The 25,434-nt window shown below is 42.9% G+C and overlaps 1 protein-coding gene and 1 long non-coding RNA gene across 4 annotated transcripts in view; one reads left to right on the forward strand and one right to left on the reverse strand.

The window, feature by feature from the left end:
- The first annotated feature begins 1,874 nt into the window (after window positions 1–1,874).
- Window positions 1,875–25,434, forward strand: part of MYLK3 (myosin light chain kinase 3) — a 40,659-nt gene continuing 17,099 nt past the window's right edge. Inside the window, exons 1-3 of one of the 3 annotated variants that reach the window (XM_058155589.1) lie at window positions 1,875–2,871; window positions 22,479–22,569; window positions 24,084–24,474. In XM_058155589.1, the coding sequence (XP_058011572.1) occupies window positions 2,827–2,871; window positions 22,479–22,569; window positions 24,084–24,474 (527 nt within the window). In that variant the 5' untranslated portion in view covers window positions 1,875–2,826. Of the gene's footprint in view, window positions 2,872–10,098; window positions 10,868–14,983; window positions 15,004–22,478; window positions 22,570–24,083; window positions 24,475–25,434 lie in introns of those variants that run through there. The other 2 variants (XM_058155588.1, XM_058155590.1) reach the window with 2 other exon arrangements.
- LOC131184385 (uncharacterized) lies at window positions 10,874–14,735 on the reverse strand. The gene is made up of 3 exons (XR_009151960.1): window positions 14,430–14,735; window positions 13,235–13,380; window positions 10,874–11,568 (listed from the first exon to the last, which is right to left on the reverse strand). It is a non-coding gene; the product is annotated as an uncharacterized LOC131184385 (long non-coding RNA).

The following is a 25,434-nucleotide window of genomic DNA, read 5'->3' on the forward strand; positions in this document are numbered from 1 at the left end:
ATCACGTGACCATGGAGAAGCTGCAATGATTGTAAGTCTAAAAAAAACCTGTTGTAAGTCACTTTCTGCCCACCCCCCGTGCCATCCAAACGGTCACTAAACGAATAGTCGTAAATTGAAGACTACATGTCCTGTGGTTACCTGGTCATTTGCTACGAAGAACAAAAGAAGCATTCGCGCTACTGCTTACCAAAGTAGTACGAAGAAATGTGTGGCTGAATTTTTCCAGGCACTGTATCTCCCTGAGATATTTTTTCCTCTGTGTCTTCCTGCTCCTTCGATCCGTAGCAGGGGTGAAATGCTCCCGGTTCGGATCGGATCGGCTGATCCGGTAGCAATGGTGGCGGGTGGTTCGGAGAATCGGTAGCAAAAATCCTTCCCCCGCCACCACCCATGCCCACCGAATCGCCCAGTCGCACGCTTGCTGTTTCTTTTAAAAAATGCTTTTAAAAGGTAAAAAAAAAAAAGGCTCGGACGATCACAGCTGAGCCGTGCGATCATCAGAGCCTTTTTTTTACTTTTAAAAGCATTTTTTTACAACCTATTCATCTGAATAGTCTGTAAAAATGCTTTTAAAGGTAAAAAAGATCGCGCATGACAGCTGATCACACACCCCTCGCGCGCTGTTCTACTTACCCCACGCCTTCTTTTGGCATGCACTGCGCTCGTGCACACCTCGCATTTGGTATGTGGTGTGCATTGCACATGTGTGCCTGCAGCACGCATGTGCAGCCAGCAAACTAGTAGTAAACGAGTTCAGATTTCACCATTGATCCGTATAATCACAATTTTAAGAAAATGAACTGATCCTTCAAAAAATGACTTCTGAGAACAAGAATCAAGGAGAGAAGGAAAGAGATTGCAGGGTTAAATGTTTGCTAAGGAAATTCTAGTTGATCGGAATGCTTGCCACTTCTTCGTTTATTTACCTTGAACTGGGAAAAATATATATACCTGTATCCTGTTTTCCTATGATTGGGATTTGGGTTTTTTTATCTTTGTCTTTTAAACCTCAAGTTGAACAAATGTTTATGTGTGTCAGGAAGTGGCTATATGCAGCCAGTGGAATGGTGTAATTAAAAATGTAAACTAACGTGCAAAATTCCTTTTGCAGTATGTTTTCGGGAACAGATGCATGTTCAGGGATCACCTTAAATGTGCTGCAATTTCAGTGAAATCGTCACAAGGAAAAAATTCCCAGCCCATTGATGATTTACCCAACTCCTCGTTTGGCAGAGTCCTTTTAACCAGTGGTGGGATTCAGCCAGTTCGCACCACTTCGGGAGAACCGGTTGTTAACTTTCTGAGCAGTTTGGTAAACTGGTTGTTGGAAGAAATCATTAGGGCAGAGAACCGGTTGTTAAATTACTTGAATCCCACCGCTGCTTTTATCTTTCTGGACAAGTTTTGGATTAACGTAGAAGAGCAGCCACGAATTTAGGTGACGGATTCAGTAAAATCATGCTTATTTCCCCTTAACCCTAATCCTAACCCTCAAAATAAAAATAAGGATTTTTAAAATAAAAAATACTAGTTTAAACTTTTCTTAAATAAACAAAGCACCCTCATATACTGTAGTTTGGGGAAAAATGCACGAAGTTTTGTGCTAGATAGTCTTGCTCACTGGGTTCTCTTAACACATGTGGAATGTAAAGATCTTGTCAGGGTATATGTGTATGCGTGTGTGGGGTCTTCTTTAAGTACCAGTTACTTCCAATTCAGATGAGGGGTCCTTGGTGCTCTCTGAGCTTGGTTGTTTTCTTGCAGACCTTTCACAACCAAACTAGGTAATATCATCTGTGTTAGAAGAGAGTGGTGTTTGCAGGGGGAGGAGGAGGAAGAGGAGGAGGAAGTGGATGATGAGGATGATGTGGAGAAGGAAGACAACAATTGTAGATCCTTAGTGCTCTCTTAGTTTGGTTGTTTTCTTGCAGACATTTCACAACCAAACTAGGTAGTATCATCAGTGCTAGAAGAGAGTGGGGTTTGGAGGAGGAGGAGGAAGCGGATGATGAAGATGATGTGGAGGAGGAGAAGGAGGACAACTGTAGGGTTCTTGGTGCTCTCTGAGTTTGGTTGTTTTCTTGCAGACTTTTCATTACCCAAACTAGGTAATATCATCAGTGCACAGAACATCATCAGACCCTCCTAAGCTACAAATAATTCTCCTTTATCGTTAATCACTTCAAAACCCAATTAGTCTTGCCATGCTGGGGGACGATGGCCCTGCCATCTTGCTGTCCCTTGCACAGTGTCCCATCACCGAGTTGGGAGTTTTAAAAATCCACTCCACTCCGGCCAGATCCTCCTGTCCTTCCCTCCCTCCCCTCACCAACCTTCCCCTCTCCATTTTCCTAAATAGAAACAGCTAACAATATGCAGTCATTATTAGCAAGGTCGGGATTGGTGATGGCCCAGAGGGAATGATTTCAAAATAGACCATGGAAGTTTTTTTTTGTTTGTTTTTTTGAAAGGCAGGAGGATCTTCTTGGCTTTGAAATGTTCCCTCTTTGCGAGATGCGGGAGGCAAATCTCAATGTCCCTAAAATTATTTTAGGGAAGCCGGTAGAGATTCTGACCTTTTCGTCTAATCCATCCGGAGGGAAGCACCTTTTGAAATGGGTTGCTGCCAAACTTGGGCGGTCAGAAAGATGAAGGTTGTCTGATGATGCTTCCCCGCAGGAGAAAACGTGCGTTTCCATTTTATTCCTACCCAATGGCAGCTTTCCCGATGGTCTTTCCTGATTTATAACGGATAAAAGATTTAGCCGGGCTCCTGAGCTGCTCTTCCTGCCGCAGGTTTCCTGGGTGACTGCTCCCTGCTCTATGCTAGTATCCAATTCTACGTTGACTTGGAAGATCAATGAAAAGGTAAGGTGCTAAATTTCGGGCAAAGGATACACAGGTGGCTAGAAAAGGCGGTAGGGGAACGTGCAGGTTTTAAACCTGAACTGGTTTTTATTAGGTATCGTATTGGAAAGATTAGATAAGAAAAGTATGTATTTAATATTACATGTTAAAATTATAATAAGGGCAACACGTATTTGGTTCTACACATTATAACAGCAGCTAGGCACAAGGTTGAAAAAACCCAGAACCCCTGCAGAAGATATTATAATCAAAAAATTCTGGAATGTGCAGAGATGGATAGGTTAACCCTAAAAATTAAAGGAAAAGAAGATTCGGACTATTACATAACATGGAAACTATTCTATAAATAGTTAAATGACAGATATTGAGGTTAGGTAAAGGTAAAGGTTCCCCTCGCACGTATGTGCTAGTCGTTCCCAACTCTAGGGGGTGGTGCTCATCTCCGTTTCAAAGCCGAAGAGCCAGCGCTGTCCGAAGATGTCTCCATGGTCGTGTGGCCGGCATGACTCAATGCCCAAGGCGCATGGAACGCTGTTCCCTTCCCACCAAAGGTGGTCCCTATTTTTTCTACTTGTATTTTTACGTGCTTTCGAACTGTTAGGTTGGCAGAAGCTGGGACAAGTCACGGGAGCTCACCCCGTTTCACAGTGCTAGGGATTCGAACCACTGAACTGCCGACCTTTCGATTGGCAAGCTCAGCTGTCTTAGCCCCTGAGCCACCACGTCCCTTAAATATTGAGGTTAGAGGAGTGGAATTAGGTGAAATATGGTTTATAGGAGAAAGAAAAAACATGAGTAAATATCTATGTCGGTTATATAATCAATATAATGGGAGATAATATATGTTATAATATCTTATAATATGATTGATGTTATCGCATATTTATATATATATATATATATATATAGGTCTTTGGTTGTTCGGGTTTTCTCCCGTGTAAGATTGGAAGTGTCTTGGCGACGTTTCGACGAAGTCTCATTCGTCATCTTCAGGCTTCAGCTTCGTGCTTCTGGGAGCAATGTGTGATCGCAGCTGTTTCTTCCTTTTAACTGCTAGTGGGGGTTTGAACTGATTGGGTGGGAGCTTGGCTGTGCTCTGATTGGATGGGGGTTTTTCTGTGCTCTGATTGGCTGGGGGTGTGTCCTGTGTTGGTGGGGGCTTGGTTGTGCTCAGTCTAGTCTGTGCTGCAGGGGGATTTGAGCTGGTGAGCTGCATAGCTGTTGTTTGGCTTTGTGGTCGTGCTACATCTTCATAGTGGGTGTCAGTCTGCTGCATGAATGGATTGGAGGGGTTTGAAATGGCTAATAACCAACACAGGACACACCCCCAGCCAATCAGAGCACAGAAAAACCCCCATCCAATCAGAGCACAGCCAAGCTCCCACCCAATCAGTTCAAACCCCCACTAGCAGTTAAAAGGAAGAAACAGCTGCGATCACACATTGCTCCCAGAAGCACGAAGCTGAAGCCTGAAGATGACGAATGAGACTTCGTCGAAACGTCGCCAAGACACTTCCAATCTTACACGGGAGAAAACCCGAACAACCAAAGACCTATATACAAACACCCGTGAAAACCTCAGAAAACATATATATATATATATATATATATATATATATATATATATGTAGGTCTTTGGTTATTCGGGTTTTCTCCCGCGTAAAATTGGAAGTGTCTTGGCGAAGCACGAAGCTGAAGTACGAAGATGAAGCCTGAAGATGACGAATGAGACTTCGTCGAAACGTCGCCAAGACACTTCCAATTTTACGCGGGAGAAAACCCGAATAACCAAAGACCTACATACAAACACCCGCGAAAACCTCAGAAAACATATATATATATATATATATAATCATAGTGATGATGATTTTTGAATGCATATGTTAACCCCTTGGACAAATAGAGAGCACATTGCTCAACATAGAAAGGACATGTATGATATAAAACAACAACAACAACAATAATAACAACAACAACAGAGTTGGAAGGGACAACAACAACAACAAAGTTGGAAGGGACAACAACAACAACAATAGTTGGAGGGACCTTGGAGGCCTTCTAGCCCAACCCCCTGCTCAGGCAGGAAACCCTACACCATCTCAGACAGATGGTTATCCAACGTTTTCTTAAAAATGTTAAAAATAAAAAATATTTCCAAAAAAAATATTACATGTCGCAACAGCAGCGAGGATTATATCCGCACAACATTGGAAAAAACGAAGAAACGCGCGAGAGGAAGAGGTAAATTAAGAAGATACTAGACCGTGCAGAAATGGATAGACTGACATTGAAAATTAAGCAGAAAGAAGACGCAGGATATTATCAAACATGGAATCTATTTTTATCAGTGGTTGGGGGAAAATGGGGTGGAGATTAAGAACGTAACCAATATTGGTAAGGAAACCCAGACAACCCGATGTTTATTAAGCACTAAGAAATGTAATTAATTAAAAAAAATCAATATTTTTTTTTAAAAAAAGAAAAGGTAAGTGGGTAAAGGGACTAAAACACAGGATTTTCCTTGTATTAATGAGACTTTCAATGGGCCATTATGGATCTGAGGTTCCGGGTTTGAGTGCCCAGAAATTACTGTTCTAAACAGCAGAGAAAAATGGGATAAAGACTCTTGTTATTTCCTATACGCACATCATTTTGCTACTGGATGCTTACTACTGGCCAGTAATGCAACAGCTAAACAGCATGGAGGAACAAACCGAGGATCTTTTGTGAAATTCAAAATACACCCCCATCAAGGGCAGAAGTATTTGATGATTAAGTAGTTAGGGACAGTTAGGGAAGAAACTCTCGGGATCCTTGGTTTAGAAAAAAGGATAAAAGTTAAGAGTAAAGACAAAGTCAATGCTGACAGTTGTAAAATTGTATATATCTGTTGTTAATATTGTAGTTTACCGTTTGATGTAAGTGAATGTGTTTTTGGTTTTTTTTTTCTTGTTTTCTTTTGTTGTTGTGTTTTTGTTGTTGGTTTTAAAAATGTAAACTATTCAATAAAAATTATTTTTTAAAAAAGGATTCGGAACAAACAGAATTACTGTATTTTTTGGAGTATAAAGAGGGTGAAAATCTGGGTGCATCTTATACTCTGAATGTAGCCCCACCCAGCTTCTCAAACAGAGGTTTTAGAGGCTGAAAGAAGCTTCAGAAAAAAAGCCCCCAAATAGAGCTTCAGAAAAGAAGCCCCCAAACAGACCTTCAGAAAAGAAGCCCCCAAACAGACCTTCAGAAAAAAAGCCCCCAAATAGAGCTTCAGAAAAGAAGCCCCCAAACAGAGCTTCAGAAAAAAAGCCCCCAAACAGAGCTTCAGAAAAGAAGCCCCCAAACAGAGCTTCAGAAAAAAGCCCCCAAATAGAGCTTCAGAAAAGAAGCCCCCAAACAGAGCTTCAGAAAAGAAGTTCCCAAACAGAGCTTCAGAAAAAAAGCCCCCAAACAGAGCTTCAGAAAAGAAGTTCCCAAACAGAGCTTCAGAGGCGCGGGGGGGGGGGGAAGCAAAAAAAAAAAAGCAAGGCATTTCTGTGCAACCAACTGTTGCTAAAATTCACCTCTGGGAACAGCTGATTGGGGGTATTCCGGGAGGCCAATCCACCTGCCAATCAGCTTTTTTCTTATTTTCCTCCCCAAAAACTAAGGTGCGTCTTATACTCCAGTGCGTCTTATACTCTGAAAAATACGGTAATACGAAAGCCCAGTTGCCACGGGAAGGGAGGGGAGATGTCGTATATTTGCTTTTTGCTTATTGAGATTTTTCAACTCTGCACCTCCGTCTCTGCTTAGCAGTTCACTGGGAAAGTGACAATGGCTCAATTTGCTGTGCCAGGAAAGCTCTTCCCTGCTACGCCTGTGAGCTGGTTGGCATGACTGAAATTTCTGCCCAATCTTACAAGCTGCCTGCTACTTGTTTCTTTGGCAGGGTTTCATGACTCTGCTGGGAGAAAATGCTACACTGGAACAGGTCAGGGAAAGCTGTTCACACCACTTTTCCCCTTCAGGGGCCTGCGGGAATAACCACCGTTTCCATTTCCACCAAGATGCAACTACCGTGTTTCCCTGAAAATAAGACCATAATGGAAAATAAGCCTTGGGTGATTTTTCTTTTTTTAAAAAATTAAATTCTTTATTTTTCAATATAATAATTCCATCTTCAATTAAACAGTGTGTTGTCTGGGTACAGATATCTTTATACAGTAATAATATTTACAGCAATATTCATTTCTATCTATCTATCTATCTATCTATCTATCTATCTATCTATCTATCTATCTATCTATCTATCTATCTATCTCATTAGTCAATCTATCATCTATCTATATCTATCTATCATCAATCTATCTATCTCTATCATCTATTTATCTATCAATCATCTATCATCTATCTATATCATCTATATCATTATCCTCTCTCTCTCTCTCTCTCATCTATCTATCTATCTATCTATCTATCTATCTATCTATCTATCTATCTATCTATCTTCTATCTATCTATTTATCTATCTATCATCATTTGTCATTTCTGTCTGTTTGTCTGTCTGTCTATCTATCTATCTATCTATCTATCTATCTATCTATCTATCCATCCATCCATCCATCCATCTATCATCTATCTATCTATTTATCTATCTATCATCGTTTGTCTGTCTGTCTGTCTGTCTCTGTCTATCTATCTATCTATCTATCTATCTATCTATCTATCTATCTATCTATCTATCTATCTATCTATCTATCTATCTATCTATCTATCTAGTGATCTTCTTCCTGTCTACCCTCTGCAGAACCTCAGAGAAAGGGGGAAAAAAAACTGCTTGCATTCAAAAGAAGAAGTCCAAAGGCAGAGGAAATCTGACTGATTATGCAGTTATCTTCATGTATTATGTTAACCACTGTGGTAGCAGGGTGTCCTTTTACACAACTCGTCTGAATTTAGAGCTGCTAATTAAGGGAGGAAGGTTGGAGCTTGTTTGTTCCAAACCAGCTGCCAGATTTCCTAATGGGGACCTTTGCTGTCATGCAAGATTGTCCTTCTCCCTCTCCTTTCCTTCCTTCCTTCCTTCCTTCCTTCCTTCCTTCCTTCCTTCCTTCCTTCCTTCCTTCCTTCCCTCCCTCCCTCCCTCCCTCCCTCCCTGTGCCATTTGCAACCTTTGCAATCTATCTATGGCTCTCTAGCTCTCCCTGCATGTCCCTTGGAACCTGTTACGGACTTGCATCCAGTCAATCAGAATAGAGCTGCAAGGGACCTTGGAGGTCTTCTAGTCCAACCCCCTGCTTAAGCAGGAGACCCTGTACCATTTCAGAAAGGTAGCTATCTAGTCTTTTCTTAAAAACTTCCAGGGACTGGAGGTTAATTGGTTAAGCCCCAATTAAGTTCCACTGGTTAATTATCCTCACTCTTAGGAAGTTTCTCCTTAGTTCCAGGTTGCTTCTCTCCTTGATTAGTTTCCATCCATTGTTTCTTGTCTTGCCTTTTCATGCTTTGGAAAATAAGTTGCCCCCCCCCTCATTCTGGCAGCCCCTCAAATACTGGAATATTGCTATCATATCAGCTCTAGTCCTTCTTTTCTCTAGACTGGCCAAACCCAATTCCTGCAACCATTCTTCATGGATGTTTTTGTCTTCCAGGCCTTTAATCATCCTAGTTGCTCTTCTTTGCACTTTTTCCAAAGCCTCAACATCTTTTTTTGTAATGCAGTGACCAAAACTGGATGCGGTATTCCAGGTGTAGCCTTACTAAGGCTTTTATAAAGAGGTACCAATACTGTGAAATACATAGTCTCTAAGTCAGGGGTGAAATGTTCCTGGTTTGGACCGGATCAGCCGATCCGGTAGCAGTGGCGGCGGGTGGTTTGGAGAACCAGTAGCAAAAATCCCTGCCCACCCCCTGCCCATTCCCCCCCCAATTGCCTGGTTGCCCACTTGCTCGCTTGCTGCTTCTTTCCGGCTTGCTTGCTTTTCCCGCCCGAATGGTAGGAATAGGTTGTAAAAAATGCTTTTAAAAGGTAAAAAAAAAGGTTCTGATGATCACAGCTGAGCCGAATAGGTTGTAAAAAAAATACTTTTAAAAGTAAAAAAAGATCGCGTGCCACAGCTGATCACCCCCCCACCCGTGTGCTGTTCTACTTACCCCATGCTTCCTTTTGTCGTGCACTGCACACGTGTACACACCTCGCATTTGGTGCGTGGTGTGCACTGTGCATGCGCTTGCGCAGTGCGCATGCACAGCCAGCGAACCAGTAGTAAACCGGTTCAGATTTCACCACTGTTCTACATGGTGTGTACATGATGGGTGGATCTTCTTACACACTACATACCTTGCAAGAAACAGACAAGGCTTAATCTTGAAACTGCTATTTCCTCAGCTATCTGGAAAGTTTCTCTTTGAGATGGCGACTTAATGTTCAGTGTTACGGGTTCGATCCTGAAAAGAGCTGAAATCTAACTTGGTGGGCAGCTCCAAAACAGAGGTGCTGTCATTACCGAGCTCCCAACATTTTATTTATTTATTTTATTTGTCACAACAGTATACATAAGCATAAGCATGAAATAACTATACGATATATAAGCATATATAAGCATAAGTATGTAATAACTATATGAAATTGGATACAATCAAAGAGAACATTAGGACAGGAACGGTAGGCACGCTGGTGCTCTTATGCACGCCCCTTACAGACCTCTTAGGAATGGGGTGAGGTCAACAGTAGACAATCTTTGGTTGAAACTTTGGGGATTTTGGGAAGAGACCACAGAGTCTGGTAGTGCATTCCAGGCATTGACCACTCCGTTGCTGAAGTCATATTTTCTGCAATCAAGATTGGAGCGGTTCACATTAAGCTTAAATCTATTGTGTGCTCGTGTATTGTTGTGATTGAAGTTGAAGTAGTCTTCAACTGGAAGGACATTGTAACATGATTCTATGAGTTAAACTCAGGTCATGCCGAAGGCGGCAGAGTTCTAAATTTTCTAAACCCAGGATTTCAAGCCTGGTGGCATAAGGTATTTTGTTGTAATCAGAGGAGTGGAGAACTCTTCTTGTAAAATATTTCTGGACACGCTCAATTGTATTAATGTCCGAAATGAGGTATGGGTTCCAGACAGATGAGCTGTATTCAAGAATTGATCTAGCAAATGTTTTATATGCTCTGGTTAGTAGTGTAGTGTTTCTGGAGAAGAAGCTATGCATGATTAAGTTAACAACTCTTAAAGCCTTTTTTGCGATGTAGTTGCAGTGGGCTTTGGCACTTAGTTCATTTGATATGAAAACTCCAAGGTCTTTAACGGGGTGGGGGTCATCTACAAGGTAATGTCCATCGAGCTTGTATTTAGTGTTCAGATTCTTTTTTCCAATGTGTAAGACAAAGCATTTGCTGGTTGAGATTTGGAGTTGCCAAGTTTTTGACCATTCTGACACAAAGTCGGGAAAAAAAAATTGCTTTGTTCATGCCCCTTACTTACTTTTGAAGTAATTTTTGAAAATTACACCCGACGCATTGCAAAGCCTTCTCTAATTTAATTTAGGTAGGATAATTCTCTTATCCTGAAAGTAACGCTCCTGGGCATTGCCTCTGGTGTACACAGGTTACGAAAGGGCTTTCGTGCAATAGACTGGGCAGTCTCTGTACAGATTTCATTAGTCCCGTCAGCGCCAATGCTCTGTGCCATGGCCCCTATCAGCCATTCAGGAAGTGAGCTGTAGGAATACAGATAATCGCTGGGTCTTCAAGATAAGAAAGTGGTTGAAATGCCTGGTTCAGCGACAGATAAAGAAGGCTGTCCGTTCCAGCAAGATCGAGCCAGGCTTTCATTTCACTCCATTGAGTCAAAAGCTGTGGGCCGTCCTTGATGGTCTGCCCAACGAGTGCGAGAGGACAGCAAAAAGAAGAAAAGGGAAAAAAAAAATGGGCACCCTCTATCAGAGTTCTTCGTTGCATAAGTCCCTTGGTTTGAGCATGGGGGCATCTTGTGTCTCCGATTACATCAAGAAATTTGCGGTAAGGAAACGTCTCTCTTTATTCTAAGTTTTCCGACGCTACTTCCAGGGAGTTCTTTTCTGCCACAGTTTCATTGGAAACAACTTTTTATTCGAAAGGTGAAACCATCTTGAGCGATGGGGGTCAAGATTTCACCTGCCTTGGTTCTCCTTCCATGCGTTAATTGTTAATATTAAGACTCAGAAGGTCTCGTGGCCGTTTGTAGCTTTACCTGCTCAACATCAAACTGACCCTTGAGAGAGACTCATGCAATGTGATATGTTTAAAAAGCAAAGGAAATAATCTTAATATATAGATCAATGTATGCGGTTCACATTTCTAAAGAGTTCCCCAAATGAAGTTTGAGGTCACAACGGTTTGAAACAGATATATTTTTTTTAGCTATTTAAAAATGACAGAGAACAGAGAACATCCTTCACAGCCTTGTCATATTTCGGTGAACTGTGAAAACACGCAACATCCTTTCTTCATTTGTTAATTTCTCAACAATGCTTCATTATATCTAACTTAAGCCTGCGCGATGTGATTATATCTCTGCAATGCGACTGTGATTCCCTTTTGCGCAGAAGCTGTGTTTCGGGTTTGCATTTTTTTCCTTCCGAACTTTTGCCGAAGTTTACATTCTTTTGAATTGCATGATGTCAGCTTACTCTTGTGTTCTTGGCAATCTAAATACAACTCTTTCGGTCTTTTCCTTTGATCTGTTTAAGCCAGAATATATTTGTTTAAAAGAAGGAAAAAGAGGAAGAGGGGAAGAGCAGGAATCGGGAAAGAAAGGAATCCTATCATTAAACAAAAAAGAAATTCAGGAATGAAGTTCTTATCAATGCTGTCCGTGGAATATTGCATATATCTCTGCCTTTACATGCAGACCCACAAAATATAGATGTGTGTGTGTGCGATACATACATCCACACTCACAAACACTTATTATGGTAGTGAGGCAGCTAATCTTTCTCTAAATATTAACCAATATGACAATGCCTGTATTTTTTTTTCTTATGCAGTGTTTCCTGGCTTAGGTTAAATTTTAGTGTAAGTTTGCTGACTAGATCTGGCAGTCTTGGCTGGATGGGGGCTTCCAAGTTATTTTGCTCCCCAGGCATTTCATTCTAAAAATAGCTTTTTGGCAACATTCTGGTGTTTTGTCTCCTCTTCCTTTGTGCATATAATCAAACACTACTTTCTACTTTAAGAATACAGCCAGCTGGACGCTTTTCTAGAATTCTCCGTTCGTTTCCCTTCTCTGCAGTATGTGATTTCTGTCCCTTTTTTCTGCTTCTTACAATTGCACACTCACTGCGTATGCTTTAGGCTTCATTGGGTTGGGTTTTTTTGATTTTTTTTATTGAAAAAGTTTTACAATTTTTTTCCCCCCTTTCCCCCCTCCACCCCTTTCCCCCCTCCCCCCTCCCTTCCCAAACCCCCCCGACTTCCCGGAACAAACACAAGGTATAGTAAAAATAAAGCAAACATATACTAAAAATTTTTCCTTCCTAACTAAATTATAATCCTTCAATTCTCATCAATTCCTAACTTCCCCCAAAACAATCAAAAATAATACATCCTAATCATTCAAAGGCAGTCTGATAACTCTTAATCTGGTATCTGTTTTGAATATAGTCAATCCATTTTTTCCATTCACTTAAATATCTTTCTCGCGTATTGTCTTTCAAAAAGGCTGAGATTTTTGCCATCTCAGCCAAATTGGCAACTTTCAATATCCATTCTCCTATTGTAGGTACTTCTTTTTTCTTCCAATACTGTCCTATTAGTAATCTTGCCGCTGTTATTAAATTTAAAATCAACTTAGTCTCAATTACTGTACAGTCCGTGATAATTCCCAGTAAAAAAACTTGCGGCAGGAACTTTATCTTCTTTTTCAGAACATTTTGTAGAATCCATTCATCGGGTTGTTTTTGTGGTGTTCTTCTTCCTTTCAATTCCAACTCCCCCAACCCCCCCCCAGTTTTCTCTCCACCGTGCTTCTCTTAAAAATGGACTTCACCTAATTCCCTCTAAATTCCTCCTCTTTTGATATAGATGATATCCTTTGAGTATCTAAGAAGTGGCACTTGGAAAATAAGTAGGCTATTAGTATTACAGTAGAAAATTAAGCATGATAAAGTAAGCTCTGTCGGGACCCATAAACAGAAATATGGATCAGCGAAGTCCTTAGGCCAGCTGTTCCTCCTGGGATTTTCACCAGATGGTGGCTTCCAACACATTACAGATCACAAAATTAAGGATGCTGGCAGAGAATGCTAAAAATGACATTTTCATATTGCCACCTGATTATTTTGAACATTGTTTTCCACATTGGTCATACATTCACATGCCAAAATATCAGTAGCGGGTTCCACTTACCTTCACTACCGGTTTGGAACCAGTTTGGAGCGCACTTGTGGCACTTCTGCGCATGTGCAGAGCATCCGTGATGACGTTGGGTGGAGCCTCCCACTGCGGCCACTACCGGTTCGGCCAAACCGGAGCGAACCGGTAGAAACCCACCACTGCAAAATATTGTGGGTTGAAGTAAACATGGAACTTAAGAGTCTTCACTCAAATGCTGAAATCTGCGGTGTTTTTTTTTTAGCGGGCCCTCACAATAACCATTTGATGCAAAATGGTGGCTGGAAGGTGACACTAGGAATGAAGACGTTCTTGACTGAAAGCTCATCTCAAGTTGGGTAGGCCTAGATGTTCTCTCAAAAACATCACTGTTGGACTCAGCTCCACTCCCATACTTACAATAGGTGCTTACAATGTTGACCATGTAGAGTATTTTAACTGCTACAAGCAACTCTGACTTCATGAGGCCACTGGTTACAAAATCAACAAATATTTCAACAAAGATATTGACACTCTAGAAAGAGTGCAGAGAAGAGCAACAAAGATGATTAGGGGACTAGAGGCTAAAACATACGAAGAACAGTTGCAGGAACTGGGTAGGCCTAGTTTAATGGGAAGAAGGACTAGGAGAGACATGATAGCTGTGTTCCAATATTTCAGGGGCTGCCACAAAGAAGAGGGAGTCAAGCTATTCTCCAAAGCACCTGAGGGTTGAACAAGAAGCAATGAGTGGAAACTAATCAAGGAGAGAAGCAACTTAGAACTAAGGGGAAATTTCCTGACAGTTAGAACAATCAATAAGTGGAACAACTTGCCTCCAGAAGTTGTGAATGCTCCAACACTAGAAGTTTTTAAGAAAATGTTGGATAGCCATTTGCCTGAAATGGTGTAGGGTTTCCTGCCTGGGCAGGGGGTTGGACTAGAAGACCTCCAAGGTCCCTTCGAACTCTGTTGTTTTGTTATGTTATGTTATGTTATGTTATGTTATGTTATGTTATGTTATGTTATGTTATGTTATGTTATGTTATGTTATGTTATGTTATGTTATGTTATGTTATGTTAAATATGGGCTCCACAAAGCCTCAGGTTCAAGTGCTCTACCAAGAAGCTTCGTCTTCTATTAGGTTCCCAACCAACAGGGCTTTCAAGATTTCCGAGCAAAGAGTGAACTAGTCACTTGTTATTCTGACCAGGGGTGGGTTCTACTTACCTTTACTACCGGTTTGCAGCAGGTTCGCGCACACGCAGTTGCTTCGCCTGTGCTTGCTTGCTTGCTTCTGCGCATGTGCAGAAGCTTCCTGATGATGTCGGGGTCGGTGGGCGGAGCCTCCCCCGGTTTTTACTACCGGTTCGCAAGAACCGGTCTGGACCAGGGGCAACCTACCACTGCTTCTGACCCGCTGGAGTTGTCTTGCTGGGCAGGGAAGATACCTTATAACAATTCTGATAATTCAACAGAAGGCACCTAAGTAAGTCAACAGCCTAAGTGCTACCTACTGCACAGTGGGTAAACTGAGGTTCCACCTGCTTCTTTTACCGGGTTAGCTGTTTGTGATCCAATTGCTGATACCTTCCCCCCCCACAACTGATAAATTATTCTTGTCCATGCGAATGACGTCAAGTGCAAATGTCACAGAGAGAACTGGCAGAGGAGTGTGCCAGGCTGAAATTAGAATGTGGGAGATCTGGGTGTCGGAGCAATCTGACTTTAAAAGTCCACTTGGGGAGCTAGTAAGAAGAGTGATGGTGGTGACGTTGAAGGACAAACATTTGGATGAGTTAAGGTGAGGAAGATGTTGGTTTGTGCCTGTAGACTAGCTGGGGAGCAAGAGGGAATGTGGGGGCCCTAGATAAACTATGCCAAGATAACAGTCGGGGCAGAACTAGGTGCCACTGCTGATATAAGGTAAATGCAAAGATTCCCCTCGCACATACGTGCTAGTCGTTGCCGACTCTAGAGGGCGGTGCCCATCTCCGTTTCAAAGCCGAAGAGGCAGCACTGTCCTAAGATGTCTCGGTGGTCATGTGGCCCGCATGACTTAACGCCAAAGGCGCACAGAACTGTTACCTTCCCACCAAAGGTGGTCCCTATTCTTTCTACTTGCATTTTTACGTGCTTTCGAAACTGCTAGGTTGGCAGAAGCTGGGACAAGTCACGGGAGCTCACCCCGTTACACGGCAGCACTAGGGATTCGAACCGCTGAGCTGCCGACCTTTCGATCGACAAGCTCAACGTCCTAGCCCCTGAGCCACCGCGTCCCTTTCCTGCTGATATAGGGGGTTGCTAATCATAGCTATTTTAGCTTGGGCGGGTAGAACACGCTGTGCGGCAAAACCTATCGTTGTAAATTCCTCCTGGTGTGAACATTTGGTGAATGAAGAGTTAATTACATTTCCCTGAGGAGAACAACATCGGTTTTGTGTGCACAACAAGTGATCAAGAATGAGCTTTGTACATGTTCAATCCCACGAGCATGGTGAGAATAGCGCTCCTAAGTGTCTGTGGAGGTTCTCAGTCATCCAGGTCATGGTTGTCTCAAAAGTGCTTTTCCAAAAGGCAACTGGACTGTGTTTTTTTTTTTCCTTGAGGAGGAAGAAGTAAACGTTTGGCTTTCTTTTTTGTCCTTGTCTTCTTTTAAAACGTTGAAGCTTCTTGGATGAGAAGTGACATGTTTTCTTCTTCTTCCTCAAGGAAAAAAACGACAACAGCCCAGTTGTTTTTTGGAAAAGCACCTTTGAGATAATTTTTATTTATTTATTTTATTTATTTGCCACAACAGTATATCTAAGCATAAGCATGAAATAACTATACGATATATAAGCATATATATAAGCATAAGTACGTAATAACTATACAAAATTGGATACAATCAAGGGAACATTAGGACAGGAACGGTAGCACGCTGGCTCTCTTACAATTCTCCTAAACTTAGGGGACAGGAGACTAAAACATACGAAGAACGGTTGCAGGAACTGGGCCTGGCTAGTCTAGTGAAGAGAAAGGCCAGAGGAGACAGGATAGCAGTGTTCCAATATTTGAGGGGCTGCCACAGAGAGGAGGGGGTCAAGCTATTCTCCAAAGCACCTGAAGGCCAGACAAGGAATAATGGGTGGAAACTGAACAAGGAGACATTCAACCTGGAAATAAGGAGAAATTTTCTGACGGTGAGAACAGTCAGCCCATGGAACAGAGGTTGCCTTCGGAAGCTGTGGGAGCTTCATCACTGGAGGCTTTCAAGAAGAGATGGGACTGCCATTTGTCAGAAATGGTGTAGGGTCTCCTGCTTGGGCAGGGGGTTGGACTAGATGACCTACAAGGTCCCTTCCAACTCTGTTAATCTGTAATCTGTAAAAACTTGTTGGATCACAACTCCCAGTACCTGTAATTGGGGGGGTGTTTCCTTCTAAAATGTTTCCCACACCCTCCCTTCTTCTGCGGGATGAGATATCTTTTACATCCACGTTGTCCAGTCTATGGTTCTCCCTCCTATTTCCCAAGGTCATTCTCACATACCATTGCACAAAGAGACAACGACCCAAAAGTTGGGAACCTGCTTCGCTATCTGTATTTATTTAATCCCACTGGGCTTCCTGAAAGTGTCCAGAGGGGCACATGAATTAATCTATGTAACAGTTTCTAAAATGCCAATCTCCCATACGAGATGCTAGAAATCTAATACAGATTGGACTGTTGATTCAGAGGTTGGACTGAGACTTGTGCAGGGGTGGGCTTTGAAAATTTTAGCAAGGGGTTCTCTGCCCGGTTGATGGGTGGGCGTGGCCATGGTGGGTGTGGCCTAGTCGGCCTACTGCACCACGGCAGGGGGGCGTGGGGCGTTTTCGCCCTCCCTGGGCTCTGGAGGCTTTCCTCCAGCCTCCAGGAGGCCCTCTGGAGGCTGGAAATGGGTCGGTTTCTGGCCTTCCCGATCTTTCAGTAGGCCCGTTTTCCCTCCTCCCTGAGCCTTTGCGCATGCCTTGCACTTACCTGCATCCAAAATGGGCCATGTGGGGACTCTTGGGAGGGGAGGGGCAGGGTGGGCGGGGCCAGCCAGGAGTGGGATTTGGGGGTTCTCCAAACTGCAGAGAATCTTAGCTAGAGGTTCTCCCGAAGCCCCGCAAACCCCCAGCAGCCCCACCCCTGGTTTTGTGACTTCAATTATAATCTGGACTGTCTTCCCTGGAGATTGAAATACAGGTTCTGGAACGGACAAAGAATGAAAGGCTTTGGACGGCGAAGGAAAGAGGCTCTTCTGGATGGCATTTATTCATTCAACTGACCAAGGAATAACGAACAACTGACCTTGTGGAGACCATCTGCCTTAATTTCCACACTCTGTAAAAACCTGGACATTGTGTGGAAAAAAGATACCTATTCAAATAACGCCTGCAGTAGCCTTCATTTGTGTGAATATAGAAAAAGTAGGCAAAACTTTGCATCATAACATAGGGGACTGAAGACTAAAACATATGAAGAATGGTTACAGGAACTGGGCCTGGCTAGTCTAGTGAAGAGAAGGTCCAGGGGAGACAGGATAGCAGTACTCCAGTATTTGAGGGACTGCCACAGAGAGGAGGGAGTCAAGCTATTTTCCAAAGTCCCTGAAGGTCAGACAAGGAATAATGGGTGGAAACTGATCAAGGAGAGATTCAACCTGGAAATAAGGAAAAATTTTCTGACAGTGAGAACAATCAACCGATGGAACAGAAGTTGCTTTCAGAAGTTGTGGGAGCTTCATCACTGAGGCTTTCAAAAAGAGATTGGACTGCCATTTGTCAGAAATGGTGTAGGTTCTCCTCCTTGGGCCGGGGGGTGGGTTTAGACTAGATGACCTACAAGGTCCCTTCCAACTCTAGTTAATCTGTAACCATTTTAGGGAATGTTAATTCATGTTAAATCGAACTAAAAGATCCCTGGTGTAAAAATGCAAATTAGAACAGAATTATTTTTTTGGGTGGGGTGGGGTGGGGAGGGTAGGGGGGTAGCCTGTAACACTAATGATTTTGCTATTCGTTATAAAAACAATTTTGATCGTCCCATTTCTTTTAAAAAAAAAAAAAAGGCCAGAGGACTCTCTTGGCACAACTGAAAGAATTTGACTTGAGTTGTTTCTGCTTTGAAAGGCACGCTGGCGAGGGATGCATGCTTTGTATCATTGTCGTTAACATCCTATTTTTAACATCCTGACTGCCGGCCAATTTTAACCATGGCCAGTATGCGTGTTGGCCAACATGTGTACATTTTGTATTTGACAACAACCCCCCTGTTTTTATGGGGTCAGAGAGCTTAACCTTGCTTTAATTCCCCATTCCGTTCTCCCTTCTCCTCCCGCACACCCGTTCCTCGGAAAAGCTGTTTTCTCGCACCATCAGAAAACCCCGTACAAAATTCTAACTTTCCTCTTCTCCAGGCGAATCTCAGCTATTCAGCGGCTGCCAATTCTTAAGATGCTTGATTATCAACAGCCTCTCAAGGGAAGAATTTTAAATGGTTTTGTGACGGCAGGGAGGCTGCCCGGGAGAGGATTCTTTAAACCGGACTGCCAACTTGTCATCATCATCATGCAAGAAGAAAACGAATAATACGAAACAAGAGCGGGTTACATAGGCGGCTAATAGACGACATGCTCTTAGCAGGTTCTAGAATTTTCGTTTCATTCCAAAGGCCGACATAATTTCCAAGCACTGCCCTTTAATTCCGGCAAGTAAAGTGCCAGCCCGTTTAATCTCTTCTCCTCAGAATGTCTGAAAGGGCCCCAAGAAGCATTTATAAATAGGTTTCTTCAGGTTACAAAAGGCACCCCTGTAAACACCATGCACACCATGACAAAACTCAACCTTCTCCATGAAAAGGTGGACAAGCTGTTGCCTTCCCAAGAAGCCATGACCGGAGTTGCTCGGATACCAAATAGGGGAAATGTTGCACAACAAGGGAGAAAAAGAAAGGAGAGAGGGGTAGATAGAAGAGGAGAGAGAGAGGAATGGAAGAAAGGAGAAAGGAGAGGAAGAAAGGATAGGGGATAAGAGTAGGAGAGAAGATTAGAAAAGGGGAAAAGAGGGGAGGAATGGGGGAAAGGAAGGGGAAGTAGGGAAGAGGAAGGAGAGGAGGAAGAAGAAAGTAGATCTCGGCTTGCTCAGCCCCGTTTGTGCCAGACGCCACCGAATAACAAGCCAAACTTGGTTGCGCTACCAGTGACTTTGTTTTATTCAAGTCTGCTACGAAACGGGTCTCAGTTGTGTTCGAGTGCTATCTGTACAAAGTCGGCGCTGAGAGCTTCCGCCTCTCAGCGCCTTTTGAACATGCCGCACCGCCCCGCGCCCCACCCTTGGCCGCGCTGCTCAGCTGATTGGAGAAGCAGCCGCGATCTCCTCCCACGACGTCATCCACTGCCACGTCCATCCTCATTCCGTCAAACAAAACTCCGAGGCAGGTGGATTCCTCAAAGAATAATTTTATTGGATATATCATATTGGCACAGTTCGGGTGAAAACCGACTCTGAAGGTTCCCTCAGTTTTCACCCAATTAAAAGTAAAAGTTTTTTTTCTCCTTTCCCCAAACAATCAGTCACATGGTCCAATCAGGTTGCCGTCTGGTTGCTGAGTAACATCACTCCTCCTCTCTCCGACCACCTGTGGGAATGTCCTTGTTTCCCAGGAGGAAGCATTTTGTTTTGGCTACAAAACCCCCAGCCATCTCTATTCCCCCGCTCCCTATCCCTCAGCTCCAGCATGGCAACACGGAAGTTTCAAAATGGCGTCGGTCAGGTCAGCTTCAGGGCTGACAAGTCGATTCCTCAGAGAAACTATATCTAGCCAGAGCATTATTTCACATTAGCTTGTTCGTTTTTTGAAAGAGGAAAAAAAAATCTAAGTGAAATAAACCAACGGGCTTACAGATCTGAGGTTTGCCATGAGGGGCCTTGTTTTGAATGTGGGCTTTTATCAGTTGATAGAGAAAAGCTTCAGAAAGGTTCCATGAGATACGTCTCCTTCTGCCACTAATGTGATAGATCTCTCATCACTCAGAAAAGCGTAGATAAGCTGGAGCCAAATAAGCAATGATACAAAATTTGAATGCGTAAACAACCCAAAGTCTCCCAAGAATATCCCTTCTTGCTCAAGGGGAGTCCAACGAAGTAAATAAACATCCGATAAACATCAAAACAGTGATGTGCTGCTTTCTGAGAGTTTAAATCATCTTATTTTGAAATAGCTTGCGGAATGGTTGACTAGAGGGGTTTGGGGAAATGCCAATTAGCAAGGCATTTTATGGATCGTAAGCATCAAAAGTCCAACTCATAGTAGCAGGAGTGGTAAGTAACAGGAGCAAGCAAACTAAACTCAGGAAGCACGCAGTCATGGCGTCCCATAGACCGGTAGCTTAATTCTTAGCAAGGTGATTCCTCATAAAAAAGCTAATGAATGTGAGAATGAAATGTCTCCTATTGTGGATCTAGGCAGTGGTGAAATGCAAATTTTTTTACTACCGGTTCTGTGGCCGTGGCTTGTTGGGCATGGCAGGGGAAGGATACTGTAAAATCCCCATTCCCACCCCACTCTGGGGCCAACCAGAGCTGTTATTTGCTGGTTCTCCGAACTACTCAAAATTTCCGCTACCGGTTCTCCAGAACCTGTCAGAAACTGCTGAATAGCATCCCTGGATCGAGGACTTAAGGCTTAATTTTTCCAAAAATGACATGTTTAAATACGTTGCTAATCTAAGTAGGTTCATCACAAGGGCTTCTGGAATGGAAGTTCCACCAATCAGGTTTGGTACAATGTTGTGATTTGTTGAGTTCTGAAATGAGTTTTCCCATCCTAGATATTCAGGATGTCTCACAATGCAGGGTGCAGCCCTTATTGAAACCATTGATTGGTGTGTCTGGGACAGATTATCCTTGGTGAGCAAGGGCGACAAATGGAGGAAACTAGAGATATGGATGTTAACTCTTTCACTGCCACATTGTTGAAGGTGTTCAGCACCTCTTGATTTCCATAATTTAATCTACCTACTCAACCACCAACCTCTCCCCTATGTCTACAGGCAAGAAGGAACAGTAGCTGGAAACAGTGGAATACTCTAATTTTCACTTTATTTTTATTTTATTTATTTTATTTTGTCACAACAATATATGTAGGTATCATACAAAAAGATTATATAGTATATAAACACATATATGATTAAATATAAGGAGGTATTAGCATATATATATAGGAAGAAGAAAAGAAAAACAATAGGACAGGAACGGTAGGCACATTTGTGCACTTATGCACGCCCCTTATGGTCCTCTTAGGAATGGGGTGAGGTCAATATTAGAAAGTTTTTGGTTAAAGCTTTTAGGATTATGAGAAGAGACCACAGAATCAGGTAAAGTATTCCAAGCACTGATGATTCTGTTACAGAAGTCATGTTTTCTGCAATCTAGATTAAAGCGGTTTACATTAAGTTTAAATCTATTAGTTGCTCTAGTATTATTGCAATTAAAGCTGAAGTAGTCTTTAACAGGAAGGACATTACAATAGATGATTCTGTGAGTTAAACTTAGGTCTTGTCGAAGGCGACAGAGTTCCAAGTTTTCTAAGCCTAGGATTTCAAGTCTGGTGGGATAAGGTATTTTATTGTTTTCAGAGGAATGGAGAACTCTTCTTGTAAAATATTTCTGGACACGTTCAATTGTATTGATGTCAGAGATGTGGTGAGGGTTCCAAACAGGTGAGCTGTATTCTAGAATTGGTCTAGCAAATGTTTTATATGCTCTGGTTAGTAGTGTGTTTTTGGAAAAGAAGCTACGCAAGATTAGGTTTATAACTCTTAGAGCTTTTTTTGCTATGTAGTTGCAATGGGCTTTGGCACTTAAATCATTTGACATGAAAACTTCAGTGGTGGGACTCAAATTTTTTTACTACTGGTTCTGTGGGGGTGGCTTGGTGGGGGTGGCATGGCTTGGTGGGCGTGGCCTGGGGGCGGTGCAGGGGAAGGATACTGCAAAATCCCCATTTCCTCCCAATCAGCTGTGACTTGGGAGGCAGAGAATAGATGGGGGCCAGTCAGAGGTGGTATTTACCGCCGAACTACTCAAAATTTCTGCTACAGGTTCTCCAGAACTGCTCAGAACCTGCTGAAACCCACCTCTGCTTCACTTTCTTTGATTTCCTGTGCTGTCCGCAACTGAAAGCAATAAACGTTTTTTTCATTTTTGCAAGAAATGGGTACAACTGACTTTGTGGTGGTTTTTGTTTTTTTGTTTTTTACTTTTCTAGACTAAAGATAAGCCAGAAGACAAGGGTTCAACAGGAAAGGATGCACCGCCCAAGAAAGGCCTACAGACAGAAAGCAAGAATTCTTTGGAAGGTACTTTACAGATACATTCTGTTGAATAATGTTGGGGCAGAACCTTTAATGGTGTGATAATAAATTAATAGGACTGTTTAAGGCCAGAGAAGGCAACGTGGTGACCTCCAAAATGCTTCAGATTGCTAACATCCTAATTTCTTATTGACCCTACTAGTTGGGGATTATGGACGTTGATGTCCAATCGTCTGGAAAGCTCCAGGCTGCCTATCTTTGATTTAAAATTGTTTCATAAAATTGCACACTGGATGTATTTGGGTCCACCCAACAGCCCATATTCTAAACCCGTGTTGATATAATTATTCTATTCCCAGATCAAGCAATACCCAATCAAAATGTGGCTTCATGTGACAGGTGGATTGTATATTGACTGTTTCCTAAGATGATTTGATTGCTTATCCTCTGTTTATGCAGCCTAGAACTGTGCTCGCTTTTATGGCTGCTGCTGCACACTCCCGGCTCATATTTAAATGGTTGTCCACTTGGACTCCAAGATCCCTCTCACAGTTACTACTATTGAGCAAAGTACCACATGTACTGTTCCTGTGCATTTCGTTTTTCATGCCCAAATGTAGAACCTTCCTTTTTTCACCCTTGAATTTCATTTTGGTAGATAGCGCCCAATGTTCAAGTCTGTCAAGATCCTTCTGTATCTTAAGCCTATCTTCTGTTGATGTTGATTCCAGTGCAAGTCCCAGGTTGGCCTTTGCAGTTATGCTGGACAGCAGTGTTGGTGTTGTGTCTTGCCCACTCTCACAGCAGCCGGGGCCTTCTTATCTGCTCCCGAACACGGAGGAATGTATGCCTCCCGGCCCCAGTCCTGGCTCCATGCCCAGACAGGCTGAGGAGGAGGGAGCACTCCCCGGCCCCAGCCCTGGCTCCATGCCCAGGCAAACGGAGCAGCTAGACCCCTCCCCCTCCTCCACAGCATGTGAGCCTGAGGAAAGTTTATTTCCAACAGCTGCTGATTGGAGTGACCCTCGCATCAGAAGACTGGATAGGCGGAGGCAACAGAAGGAAGGGAGGGGCAGGCCTTAATGAGTGCTGAGTCATGGAGCCACACCCCATGGCCTATATAAAGGATCTGCTTTCTGGCAGTCTCTGAGTCAGGCAAAGTCGAACTTATCTTGCTGAAGTCACTTTCTGGTCTCCTGCCTGCTCTGAGGACTTTGCTAGGACTTTGGGCAGAGCTGCAGAGGCACGCCTGATTCGGATTTCCCTGACCCGGCTGTCAGCGGAGGAGTGGGACACGACAGTTGGGAGTAAAAGTTGGGTTCTTGAGGGAAGCCACAAGTAAGAGATTAATTCTTTCAGAGGGTATAGCTCTGGTCAGTGATGCATACATTTCAGAAATGATAAAAAGAGAGGAGAAGAAGAAATGATAAAAAGAGAGGAGGAAAGTCAAAAGCTTACACACCTACAGTTTTAAGCTCTTGCAGTTGTTTTTTGCAATGTGGATGTTCTCCGTCAATGTTCTCCAGCGTTATCTTATTCCTGTGCAAATATTTTTGTAGAAAACAAAATGGGGACCAAGTTGGATGAGCAACACGGATCACGTGAAAAGGTAAACTTGTCCAGCGCGGTCCTTTCCAAGGAGGACTCCAGATCATGTGCTGCAGAGAAGATGGCCCATCTTGAACCAACAGAGCCTTTGGGATGGGCGAATGGCTCCAAGGATTGCCCCAGGCAAAAAGAAACTGGGAACAGGGACATTGTCCAGAAGGATGGTCCTTTCTGCTTGAGTGGCAGCAATCCGACAGAGACCCAAAATATGGATGAAGAAAAATCTGCCCAGGAACAGGTGACTCCAAAACGGAAGGGAGGAGAAAAAAGTGGACTTGACACTCCTACCGGGGAAGCTGTGTCTTCTACCTCGAAGTCTGGCGGTGAAGTTATAAGGACAAGGTAATCGGTGGTTCCTGATGTTCTACTCTTGGATTCTGAGAAAGAAGATTGCAGTAGAACAGAGGTGCATCTCACCCAACTTCATGCTTTCCAGAATCCGCACCATGATATTTCTGACAAACTGGCAGGGACAACGTAAAAGCAGTAGGTTTTATGGGCACCTTGGCATGACCGGCATTCGGTGGTCCACTGTCTATAGATGTGAAACCTCCATGGAAAGTTTTCCTTTGAAGGAAAGCTGGTTTAAAGCTAGATAAACTAGGAACCAGAATTTGTTTCCTCAGGTGGTAGCAATTGTTATGAAGTTAACTGGATGCTGAGTAAATAGAAATCATTTTGTTGAATACAAGGAAAAACTTCCCAAGAACCAAGTTGTACCTCTACCTACAAATTGTTGTAGTTTCTCTGTTTCTGGAGGTCTTTAAGAAGCAGCAACTGAATAATCTCTTAAGGATGATGAAATGGTTTTCCTGTATTTTGCAAAGGTTAATAGCGCTAGCACGTAGACTTATATACTGCTTCACGCTGTTTTAAAACCCTCTTTAAGCGGTTTATGCAGTCAGCAGTGACTCCTCATTTTACTGACCTTGGAAGGATGGAAGGCTGAATTCACTTTAAGCCGGTTAGGATCGAACTCCTGGCAGTGGGCAGAGTTATCCTGCCATACTGCATTCTAACCACTGTGCCACTGCTAGATGATTCTGTGGTTCCCTTCTGACTCTACAGTTCTATGATTCCATGGGTACTTTTTAAATCAATTCCATCTTATGATATCATGTGAATCAGCAGTCCCGAAGAAGGCAGTACAATAAAATTCCAAGTATTTCTTTGGATCCAGATTTACCCGTTAAGTATTTCCTTCACTGAAACTTTCTGAACAATCTTATTGACAAGGGAGTGTTTCTGTGCCTTCTGTATCCTGACAAATACTTTACAACATATAGCATCTCCTGCGCTTGT

This window comes from Ahaetulla prasina, chromosome 12 (assembly GCF_028640845.1).
Source record: "Ahaetulla prasina isolate Xishuangbanna chromosome 12, ASM2864084v1, whole genome shotgun sequence".
Lineage (NCBI taxonomy): Eukaryota > Metazoa > Chordata > Lepidosauria > Squamata > Colubridae > Ahaetulla > Ahaetulla prasina.